General features: G+C 53.4%; 3 protein-coding genes across 3 annotated transcripts; 1 reads left to right on the top strand and 2 right to left on the bottom strand.

Moving 5' to 3' along the window:
* Positions 1–663: 663 nt before the first annotated feature.
* B0T26DRAFT_636547 (peptidase M50B-like-domain-containing protein) lies at positions 664–1,687 on the top strand (the record flags this gene model as incomplete). Its single annotated transcript, XM_060436838.1, has 3 exons — positions 664–903; positions 992–1,354; positions 1,430–1,687. The coding sequence occupies 3 exons, from the start codon at positions 664–666 to the stop codon at positions 1,685–1,687; spliced, it is 861 nt and encodes a 286-aa protein (XP_060301225.1).
* A 1,531-nt stretch (positions 1,688–3,218) lies between these two features.
* Positions 3,219–5,267, bottom strand: B0T26DRAFT_639826 (chromatin assembly factor 1 subunit A-domain-containing protein; the record flags this gene model as incomplete). The annotated part of the gene is made up of 3 exons (XM_060437170.1): positions 3,219–3,631; positions 3,689–5,053; positions 5,129–5,267. The coding sequence occupies 3 exons, from the start codon at positions 5,265–5,267 to the stop codon at positions 3,219–3,221; spliced, it is 1,917 nt and encodes a 638-aa protein (XP_060301224.1).
* Positions 5,268–7,117: 1,850 nt separating this feature from the next.
* Positions 7,118–8,257, bottom strand: B0T26DRAFT_738722 (uncharacterized protein; the record flags this gene model as incomplete). The annotated part of the gene is made up of 1 exon (XM_060443624.1): positions 7,118–8,257. The coding sequence occupies one exon, from the start codon at positions 8,255–8,257 to the stop codon at positions 7,118–7,120; it is 1,140 nt and encodes a 379-aa protein (XP_060301223.1).
* Between the last annotated feature and the right edge of the window lie 3,700 nt (positions 8,258–11,957).

Raw genomic sequence — 11,957 nt, 5'->3', positions numbered from 1 at the left:
GCGGGTTGGGATCATCCCAGGGATATTCCCTGGTCACCTCCACAATTACACTACCATACGTACTTGTCACGTACATGTATGTACCGATACGGCCCGTTATTCTGAATTAATACGGGGTAGGATACGTCACGCTCTCAACCTCTGTCATGGCTTTTTGTAGGGGCCTGGAGCCAGGGGAGCTGTACATTCCATGGATGGATGCATGAAGCTCCGAGCTAACCCTCATGCATGTAATGCCTGCAATGTAAAATACCGGTATTGTACTAGTACTGTATTATCGGTACGTAGTCTGCAGTAACAGGCTAGGAGGTCACAGCCACCGCTTAGCTAGCCCGACTAATATCACCTTGAACGCGCAATCATCAAGTGCACAGCCGCGCCAGGACTTTTCGAAACAAAACCGTCTCGTCTCTTTCGATCCCTTTGCTACCTAACCACGCGACTGCCACTACCTTCGTTCCTTTGTTGCGGCACGGGCATCTTCACAAGACTGCGACAGCTGTCCGCCCTTTTTTTTATTGACCAGACAGACTTGTCCGCAATCGCTGCCCGGCTGTCAAAAACCCAACGTATCCGCCCGTGCATGCTTGCGTATAGCCTCACCCCCGACTCTCGAAGCTAGCGCGTATTCGTCCCGTATCGCCCCGCATCGTCCCGGTCCCAATGGCCCCGAGCCTTGCCCTCCCCGTAGCCGCGCCCAGGTCCTCGTCGCCCTGGGTCGCCGCTATCAAACGATCCGCACCGCATGCCGTCCGTCTCACCGCTTCGGCCGCCCTCGTCCGCCGCGACCTCACCGTCAATGACACGCAAAAGGTGACGCTGGGCGTCATCGCAGCCTACGTCGTGGCCATCGCCCTCCTCTGGAACATCCCCAAAATCCGTGTTGTGCTTTGGCCCTTCAAGGTGCGCACGCCCCCTTTCTCCTCCTGTCTGGCTTCTGCATAGGCACATCACATCCGCAAAAACTGACCCCAGACTCAACCATCTCCAGATGCTCGTCATCGCCTTTCACGAGTTCGGCCACGCCCTGGCCTGCGTCCTCACCGGGGGCCGCGTCAAGAGCATCGAGCTGGACCCGCACGAGGGCGGCGTCACCCACATGCTCGGCGGCAAGAGCGCCATCACCCTGCCCTCGGGCTACCTGGGCTCGTCGCTGATCGGCGCCCTGCTCATGTTCTGCGGCTTCAACATTGTCGCGAGCAAGGTTGCCAGCATCGTCGTCGGCGTCACCTTCATCCTCACGCTCTGGTGGGGCCGTAGGGACTGGCTGACCATCCTGACTATTTTGCTCGCCATGGGCCTGCTGATCGGTTGCTGGTTCATCGCCCATGCCGAAGCGTTGCGATACGTTGTGGTATGTCTCCCACCCCTCCCTTCTGATTTGGCTTGGCGGCAGTCCTTCTCACCCTGTAATTGTCTCCGGGTATAGCTCTTCATCGGCGTCATGTCGTCTCTCTACAGCGTCTGGGATATCTGCGACGACCTCATCCTGCGCAAAGTCAACAGCTCCGACGCCAGCGTCTTCGCCAAGCGGTACGGCGGCTCCTCGCATTGCTGGGGAATCTTGTGGTCTATTGTCGCCGTGATTTTTATGGTGGCTGCTATCGTCGCTGCCATTGCCGCGTTTCCCCAGACTGCGGAGCAGCAAAGGACCGACTCGTCCAACTTTATCTCAACCAAATTTTGAAGAGACGTATAACTAAGTATCAACGTCTACCTTTTGGATTTTGATTTCTTTAGTAGGGCAGCAAGCTGCTATTCATATTTTGGCATTTGGGGGTTTGTTTCAATCTTTTCATTTTTGGTATTGGAAACTTCTACCTATGGCCATGTATGGCCACGTAAGTCTTGTCGTCTGGTTTCCGAAATGGCGTTAGGACAACAAACTGTAGTCGGTGTGCTTTGTACATTTGATACGGTACGGAACGGAATGGGCCAGGTTCGTGCGGATGGGTGGGTAATGAGGGCGAAATGACCATATTGATACCCGGGGACTTTTCTTTTTCTTGGGTGTGCCGAAGGGCTTGCCTATGAGTTGATCTGTCGACATACGCGCACACACACAGAGAGTGTGAGAGAGGCAGGGAGAGAGAGGCATCTGTTTCGGCTTACCTTCCGGGGGGGCTTTTGTCTCGTCTCCGAGTACAATAAAATGGTACGTTTGCAAATAATAAAACAAATTAAATCCTACTTACCGGTCGCGACCTGACTCTGGTGGTGATGGCACATAGTCTAGACGCCCGTCTTGACGCTTCAGATATCAGCATCCCCACTTATTTCTGTGCCAGAATAGGATATTCTCAGCTCCTTTGCCGACTACTAACTAGGAAACTACCATGATAAAAAACACTGGTGGAAACTCTATTGCCGGCCCCTCTTTCCCACCACCAGCCTCACTCCTCGTGTGCAACAAACATCAGTTTCCCACTTTCTTGTCGTGCCTGTAATTGGCTGCTGACGGCGGGCCTTTTCAAGCAATCTGATTGTGTTGTCGAGCCGTGGCTTCTTACTCCCGTGTCAGATCGTAGCTGTTAACTGGTGTAGATAACCTTCTTGGGCCGGCTGTGCCTCGTAACTAGGTAGGTAGGTAGCAACCTGATCAACATTGCAGTCGTCACCAGAACTTGCGCCTCGAACTAATTGGCAATATTCTTATGCATTCGCATGCTTAAATCCTAAATCCCCAACGCCTATCTATTATGAGTAGATCGCCACACGTGGGCTACCAAAGCCAAAACTGCCGCTCATGCTTGACCAGGTAAGGTGGTTACACGCATACCGTCTGTATGTATCCGTTAAGATGGGAATGCGACTCCAAGCCCAATTCCAGGCACACACACTGTAATGTGTTGTGTTAAAGGAAGTACAAAAGCGCCCAGGGCCTCTCTGACATCGTCATCCTTGTCCTGTACTTAGCAAGGCGAGGCCCCATCCCGGGCCAAAATGCAAAAGCAATTCATGCCCATTTTTTGTTACTCCGACATCCGAAAGACAGACCTCTGCCGGCGCCGATTTGTCCCAGAAAGAAAAGCAAAAAATGGATAGAAATAAAAACGCCAGGTCGTCCAACAAGATGATTGTCATTATCCCGCACACAGGCAGTTAGTCAGTTGATCGTGGTGCACATGAGTACCCGTGTCATACATAGTTCGGCGCGCATATCACTGCTGCGCACTCATTTGTCGGCAAAGGATAAGTAGAAGCTCGGCCCTGTTGCTTCATGCCTCGCCTTTCACTTTCCAACTCTTCCCATTCTTCTGTGCAATGGCGTCCCACGATGTCTTGATTTGGGCTCTTGAGCAATTCTCGTGTTCAGAGGCAAACAGCTCGATGAGGCCGACCTTGGAAAGGTTGGGCTTAGATCGTATGAGGTCCTTGAGTTGAACCTGCAAAGCCACCGACAAAGGTTGCGGTGATTTCTTAGTTGTTGCGGCTCCCACCGCAAGCGTATGAAACGCATCCGATGGTGGCGGGGGCGGCGCCATTGGAGCCGGACGCGAGTCCGAGGTGGGCTGAGAAATCCCGGGAGGAACAGAGGCAACCGGGTCGGCAGCCAGCACAACTGCGGATGGTGTCGTCTCCCAGTATGCCGTTTCAAAAGGGTTGATAGCACTATGTTGATCCAGGGATTCTGTCCAATCAGTTAATAAGCCACTATATTGGCAGCCATGCTCCTTTAACAACTCACCCAGAATAACCTCCATCCGAAACTTGCACACATCTGGTACGCTGTTAAGCCGCTTATTATCCTCCCAGCAGAGGCCTGTGCTTTCAGGCTCCATGCCACCCGAAAACACCAATCGGGCAGGGGCGTCTTCGGAATCATCGATCAGGCTGTCAACGTCCGAATCGTTGTCGGCGTCCTCCTCCTCGTCCTCCAGGTCTTCGACATCTTCGCCGTCTTCTTCTTGCCACTCGGCTTCCGAATCATATTCGTAGTTCAAGGGCAGAATGTTTCGGGCAAGAGGGTTTCTTGCAACTTTCCGAAGACTCTTCACACCAGGAAGTAGACCGCTAATCGTACCAATATATGGCGGTCTCACGTCTTCTCTAAACTTCAGAGACTTTAGCGGCACTGTCTTCAGAGCGTCCCGGGTGTGGCGGATCTGTGTGTTCTGGGACTCTGTTGTGAGATCGACGGGTGTCGAGGATGAGTCGCCGTACTCAGCCATAATCTTTCTGACAGAGGGGTACACTCTTCCACGTCGAACCGGGAACGGAATCTGAAGGGCATCCGATGGGTTGAATGCCACTGGTATAAACTCTCCTCGCTTGCCTTCAAGGTACTCATCAAGGATTTTGGATTTGGCGTCTCGAGTCTCGTCCATTCTGAAAGGGGTGCTGGCGAGGGTGACATGGTCCTTGACAAAGAAAGGCTGGAACATCTGTTTATAAACCGAGATGTCCTTCATCGCAGCCTTCGAAGACGTTCTGGCTGAGCTCGAGTCGTCGACATTCTCGAGTCTAGGTTGTGGTCGCACCTTTCTAGGGGCGAAGGGAGCTACCTTAAACAGGTTGGTCAACTTCGTTTGGGTGCCTGCCTTCTTCGCCTTTCTGGCTTCCTCCTCCTCCTTTCCTCGCTTCTTTTTCTCTTTCTCATCAGCAAGCCGCTTCTTTTCCGCTTCCTTCTCGGCAGCTTTTGCGGCTTTGAGTTCGGCCTTCTGCTTCTCAGCCTCCTCCTTCTCCCGCTTCTTCTGCTTACGCAGTTGCTCACGCTGTTCACGCTCCAGCCTGCGGGCCTCGTCTGCCTTGATCTTTGCTGCCTTCTCCTCCGACAGCCTCTTCTTTTTAACAGGCGGCTCGCTGGTCGAAGACTTGGGAGCCGCTGCTTCGTCTGTTGTTGTGGTCGCTATTGATGATTGAACTGGTAACGTATTTGGAGCTAAAATAGGCACTGTGATTATGGGATTGTGGCTCGAGGCTCGGCTTGGTGTGGGATTCGGGGATGGCGTATTTTGGTCTAGTGGACTGCTTCCAGACTCAGTCAGGCCAGCGTTGCTTTTGATTGGCGAAGAGGCAGCGCCGGGCGCATTAGTTGAGAATACATTCTCTTCTGTAGCGAGATAAAAGGTTAGCTCTGGCTCGTTTTGTAAATGCCCAATCAGCAAGGGCTCACGAATCTACATACTGTCGCTCAAGGAATTCTCGACGTCGCTGCCGTGGGCTTTGGCTGAAAAATCTTGGGACTCGCTATTCGTCGGTTGCAAGTAGTCCATATGGGTTCTCTTGCGCCCTGACGAGTCCGCCGACTGGACAAAACGAGGCATCGCGAAGACCACACCGTCGTGTCCGCGCGTGGGCTAACGTCGCGGGGCAGGGCAAGTGGGAACGCCAGGATAAGGGGATATCAAAAGAAAGTAGGAATTAGCACATTAGAGGATTGATCGTGCCACAAGGTGATGAAGAAAACAAGTTCGCTGCTCCCCTTTGCTGCGATTGAAGGTGCGTTGCGGGATGCGGAGGGTGAGTTCAAGGTTGCTTTGGGTTTATGGAGTGAAGCAGAAGCCATTGGTAAATGGAGAAGCGGGATTTGGCAGGGGAGACGCGTCTTTGTCGCGCGCCCTTTTACACCTCCACCGGGGAAATACATGTTAGCTTGGTACGTTACCTACTATTAGTATCTTTTGGGGAAATCTCGCTAATCACTAACTTTGCTACCTTCCTACGCTAACATGTATTACCCCGGAGGAGGTGTAGTCTGCATGCACCCTGGCCAAATTTCGCGTCTTTACACTACTACAGCCACTCAATTGTGGCTTGGCCGAATACCTCTTAAAGTGTGGCTGGGTTTAGCTTAGCCCAGTCCCTAGGTCCCCATAACGAATTGCGGCCAAGAGCTGAGGAACTGGAGGTTGAGGCCTGTGCACAATGTGCTAAACAGCGAGCCTCCTCCGCTAGTCCGCCGTTGAAACTTTCCCTTCCCACGGTACCGAATACGGCATTTAACAAGCGGATCCTTACTGAATATAATGACGAAAAAGATTATTTGCATTTTCAACGCTTTTGGGCTTTGAAATTGATGCGGAACAGAGTACCTCTCAAGATTACTGTGACACATACCTGTTCTGTACAGTACATGGCAAGGCACTGTACGGAAATGATATCACCAACAAGTTACAACTTCTACGCAGTATTGCAAGCCTACTGGTAGCCCACCCGCCCTTTAGCGACACCTTTGTGGATACATAAACTGGAAACTTAACGCAAGGTACCTCGTCATGGTGGTCGATCCCCCTCAAAAAGGAGGGCTACAACCGAGGAACAGGCCCGAGCCAATGGAAGTCGGCATTCTGAACACGACCTGGAAGCAGCAAGCGGTCCGAACATGGAAGCTCGGCCAACAAGGTGCGACGGTATCCAGCCAATGACACCTTAAATTGCGTCCCCTCTGTGCCTTCTATAACGGCGAGGTGGTATAGACCAAACCAACATTTGCCCCTGTACTCGGGTTTCCTAGCGGATACAGGAAACAGGTTCTGATGGTTTGGTCCCTGCTTGGTACACTATGTATCGCAACCCTGAAATTCGAACCTCGCTGTTTCGGAGACGGAAAAGCTGTCTTAGCAGAAGATTTATTCCGTCGTCATTGTCGTCATGCGGGACGCATCGAGCAGACGACACTGTCTGAGTCTGAGACACGGACGAAAATCTTTCAATACGGTGGGACTGGCCCTGTTGCGGACTGAGCGTCGCCATCAGCACCCAACGATGAGAGCTTGGTGAATGCATTGTATGTATTGGCTCCTTGAATTTCTTAGCCGATGGCCGAGCTCGCAATACCTGGTGTGGTAGGAATACATATTTCCACACGACGGAGTGAAGGCCTCCACAGTAGGTTCTGGTGCCACGATGCTTGGATGCGAAGGTATTCGCAAGGAGCACCACATGGGCAAGACTATAAATGACAAAGAGGCAATTGCTTGAACCACCGAAACTGGTATATTATACTGCCGGAGCGAGTTGAAAAAAAAGCCGCGTTTAAGGACAAGAAACTGAATTCGGCTCAACGCCAGAAGATGCGGTGTGGTTGAGTAAAACATTAAAAGAGACGACAACCGTATTCGAAGTCGATCTAGAGCATCAGCCCTGCCGCCCCGACTGCTCCAGTATTACCCTGTTAATCGGGATTTGCGATATACAATCGGCCCGCTGAAGAAAGAGTCATTGTTCGTTCGTCCACACTGCCTCGCCTTTTGAGGTCGTCGGAATTCTTGACACTCTTCTCTCGTGTCACGTTGGCATGCAACAAGCTTTTCGCGGCCAGACGAGACGCATTGGAGCCGAGATCGGGAACGTTGTCCAGTCGCTCGGCGCTGCTTCCGCTGCCGAAGCTTCTCGCTTTCCCGCTGGCCGAATCATCCTCGGCGAGGACCAGTTCGCCCTCCTTGTCCTCAACTAGAGAACCTGACCTTTCCGGGGTGTCGCCCGGGCTCCACCTTCTGCCCCCGCTCAAAGAATTCGAGGGGCCGATGCCGCCGGAAGAGCGGTAGCCCATTCCCCTCCTCCCACTGGCGGTGCTACTCCGGCTGGAGCTGCCAGTCCTGCGGTGTTGTAACCTCTGCATCGTCAGGTCGTCATCGTCGCTGTCCTCGCCTTCCACTTCTGTCGCACTGAGCCGCAGGGGTACGCCTCCCACCCCGACGTAATTACTGTCTGGGGAGTACCCCACTACAGCCGGCTTGCCATGGTGACGAATCTTAGCAGCCACCTTCCCACCCGCAGAACTGAGGCCTGTCGACGTCCGTCCATTGCTGGAAACTTGTCCGAAGCCCAAGCCTGTGTTCGACCCCACCACCTCAAGATTAGCCCGCATCTTGGCAGCGCGCTTGTTCGCTAACAACCTAGGGTCCTCGGGTTGCGCGCGATCACACCATACTGTAGCTTTCTGCTTCCTGAGAAGAGCCACGTAACTGGTAGGTTGGGGAGACCCAGGGGCACCGCCGGATCGGCTCGATGTTGATCGCCGGATATCGATCGTCGGTGAAGTCCTGTATGCTGCGGGCGGTGCCATCGTGTTGCCGCTCGAAACGGTGCTGAAGGTGTTGATGCTGGGTGACCGCCGCTGGTGGTTCATCTGCGGTTGTACGAGATGCACCTGCATCTGCCCCTGCGCATAGTGGTTGGCTGGGGGATGCGGCGCCTGATTCTGAAGCGGAAAGGTGTTCGACGACGTTGTCCGCGTGCGGCTGTGTGTGTATAAAGCGCTGGCTGGAGGCTCGACGGGCGGCCGCCGGCGAGCATATTGAGGTTCTATCATGGTCTCCAAAGGCGAGGCGCGGGAAAGCGAGGACAAGAGCCCGCCGCAAGTAGTCGACTTTGTTCCTTCTGTTTATTTTTCTGCCCGCTGAAAAGCAGCGAGGCGTGCACTCGGTCGTGTGTGTTGTCTGTGGATGGAAAAGTAAAGTAGGCGACTGTTTTGGAACAACCCGAAATCGCACAGACAACCAGTGCTGGAGGACGGTGACGCCGACAGCCGTCGGTTGGCAATTGAGCGACGCTACAGAGAAAGAGGAATTAACGTAGTGGCGGACGTCTTGTGTCGCCTGGCGATAGCCGAAAAAGGTAGTGCAGGCGTCGTATCCAGTAACTATCCGAGTTCTTCAGGTGTGAGGTGAGGCCGAGAGAAAGTCGTGGGACGGGGAAGAAGCAGCAAGCGGGACGCGGTCTGTTCAAAAAGGGCAGAAGCTGAGCGAGGTTCAACTAGGCTTGGCGCTTCCCACGTTGTCATGCCCTGTTTAAGTCGAGCCCCCCTGGCCGATGATGCTATGATGTGGAGCTGATCCAAGCGTCTGTCGGTTAGGTTGCAGCTAGACTGCACTGTCCACTGCAGGGAATTGAAAGGCCCTGGACGCTCTAAAAGGCGGGATCTGGCTCCCTTTTCGGAAAGAGCCCCCAACTAAGGCCCAAGTGCCCAAACCTCAGCTGATGAAATGAACAAGGGAGGCACCTAGTCCACCGGGTGTTACCTTCCTAGGCGCTGGATGTGATATCCCTCGTTTCTTCCGCCTTTTGGCTTTGCGCCGAGATGGATGCGGTCTCAAAGCGTCGATACTAGCAAGGAGTGCCCGAACTCCGTGCCGCGGTGCAAGGGAAGCCGGAGATGCGGGGGGATATTGCGGTGGGCAGTCCCGCGACGGGATCGAAGAGATGGATGTCTGGCCCAATGCCGAGATTTGACTTGAGTCCCAGATAGGAGAAGCTTCCTTTTCTTCTTGTCCTATTTCCTCGGCGAGTGGCGGGCTGAAAGCACCATGCGACACAGAGTTTCGCAGTGCGCTTTTATCAGTGCGAGCTGGTACATACAATATCGATATGCAGCCACAGGCACCATTTATCATGGAACCAGCCTAACGCAATGGCCGCTACAAAAGTGCGTTGGGTTTCCGGTAGGTATTTGCAACGTCGCAGGCGGGGCGGTGCTGCCGACTTGGGCGGATCAATTGCCAACCACAGAGCAGAACAGGTTCTTCGCTTGTTGCCCAGCCTGAGCAGGATGGCGAAAGGCTTCGATGCTGATGGTCTTGAAGCGCTGGCGCCGTTGGCGATGATCCTTCTTCCTCCAAAAGAGCATTTTATGCCACCGACTGGCAAACCTCTATGGTATGGAGGTTGGTATTTGGCTACGGCACCGCTCGAAACTAGGGGCCAAAGGCACAGACAACGAGCATACGCGCAACGACAACGACTCTCAAACGGTGCGGCAAAGCGCACTGGACTAACACCTAACCTAGCACCTAGAGTCACTTACATTACAGTGCCCGGCGTGTGATTTTAAGATGCCTTATGGAAACAAAGCCCGGCTCTTGCTTGGTGGCTGTCAATGCTAGGCAATATCGCGCGGAAGCTCAGAGCAGAGTTCCGTCCGGATAGGTAACTTTTACACATGCCCAAGCCGGGCTTTGGGGATCGGAAAACCTTCCCGAGCCCTGCGGCCCATCAGGTTTCTTTGCCGCCCACAGCGCGCGCATGTCAGCGTTTCGACGAGTCGGTTGGTGTTTTGTTTAGACGAGGGGTGCGTCGAGCGCCGCAACCCCTCGCTTCACACCATGCTAGGTGCTGGAGACTCTCTCCCCATCCGGCCGAGCGCGCTGGGTGCTCAAGCACACAAACAACCTAATTCAGCGTTGCTGGGGGCTGACGCCTTCCGCGTCCCTGGCTAAGACTGTTTATTTATGGTAATTCATCGGGTGGGTTATCGGGACACCCGCCCTAACACTGCGGACACCCACCAATCCACCTTCCCAGCTGTATCCGAGGACCCGCCTCTTTAGCGGTAAAATCAGAACTTCTCTCAGTCAGCAGCCCTATTGACCTTGTCAATTTGCGCGCATTGCGGCCAGCCAGGAAAAGTCGATAAATTCGGTTCAAATCAGGGCATTGAGCTGGCTGTTGGCCAATTCGTTGAATAGACCAGTTTGCATACAGTCAAGTGCTTGCATGCATGTGAGGCCGATCGAACAGAGTGGTGATGTTAGTGTGTTGTTGAGCCTGTCAGGGGGGCATGTCAATATGCGCGTATTGTGACTGCCCAGGGAAAACTGGCCAAATTTGGTGCAAATCAGGGTGTTGAGCTGGCTGTTAGCCAGCACGCTGATATGGCCCAAGTTGCATGTAGTCAAGTGCATGCAGTCAAGCGCATGCAGTCAAGTGCATGCATTCAAGTGCATGTATGTGTCTAAAGCCGATTGAATAGAGTGGTGATGTCTTTTGTAGTGTTGAGGGTAACTGGCTCGCTCTGTTGACTGGCCGCGGCAGGGGAAAATCTACACATGGTGGCTGCATCAAGAAGTACCGATTTTTACCGCTAAAAACGCCGTCAGTTCATCCCAGCCACCATGGCGGGTTTTTTGTGGGTAGGTAGGTGTACGAAACGATAGAGTGGGTGCCCCAATGAATTCCCTTATTTATGCCTATCACGCCTCGAAGAACTTGTATTCAAGCTTGCGATTGGCTTTGTCTTCTCGTGGCATCCATCTGGGCAAGTCATGGATATGGACGCTGCCACGCGGCCAACCCCGATCAGTGCTTTCCTTTCAGCTCCATCGTGTGAATTGATGACAGACAGAGCACGAAATATTGATTCGGTGCACGCATGAAGTTGGCTGCAAGCTCGACCTGAAACTATTGGAATACCCAACAGACTGCCCAGTTATCAATTGGTTGCATTCCGAGTGCTATCCCAATATCAGTACGTACCACTTATGCGGGGTGAAAGCTCCTCTCGCGGTGTTCGCCTCATTCATCCGACGACCGCCCGACCGTCAACTCCGTAAGGCACCGACAGAATAACAACCAAGATCCCGGGGCTTCCTCGTCATGTGGGCCCGGAGACAAGCACCGCCCTAGATCACAACAAAGTCCCTCGCATGATTTGAAGGTCTTTTGTTTTTCCCCCAAAAGCTCACCCGCCTCGCGTCTCGCGCACGACTAGGAACAAGCGTAAAAAAGTCCTGGCGGGAAGGGACCTGACTGGCCCGAATCTTCCCAGACTGCCGCCGACTACCGCGTCTGTGTTCTTGTCACGACTACGAGCCGACGAGAACTCGACGGTGCGCCTCCGGCAGTCTAGGTAGCTTCTCAGAATGTGTCTAGTTTGCCGTAGGGTGCCGTGTCTACGGCCTCGCGAAGTCAGCAGCAAGTCATAATTACATGGTATATATCTTCCCTATCTTCCATCCAACAAACCCTACCAAAGTCTCGAACCTATACCCCTAAAAACCCCCACTAATCCTCACATTCATTTGGAAAATTTGGTGTGTGAGGATTGATAGAGCCGATTTTGCCAAGAGTCTGGAACCTCGACCCTTGGTGCCCCCTGGAGAACGATCCAGGCTTTTTTTCAGCTCCAGGCGGACGGGCGGACGGACTGGTCGGAAGCATAACTACCTTACCTTGGGAGGCAGTTCTAGATAGATAATAAAGGCAACTTTTGCTACTCATTCTTACTTCTGACTGCT

Source organism: Lasiosphaeria miniovina, assembly GCF_030549165.1.
Source record: "Lasiosphaeria miniovina strain SMH2392-1A chromosome Unknown B0T26scaffold_2, whole genome shotgun sequence".
Classification (NCBI taxonomy): Eukaryota; Fungi; Ascomycota; class Sordariomycetes; order Sordariales; family Lasiosphaeriaceae; genus Lasiosphaeria; species Lasiosphaeria miniovina.
The sequence above is the reverse complement of the archived record's forward strand: the minus strand, read 5'-3'. Positions and strand labels throughout refer to the sequence as shown.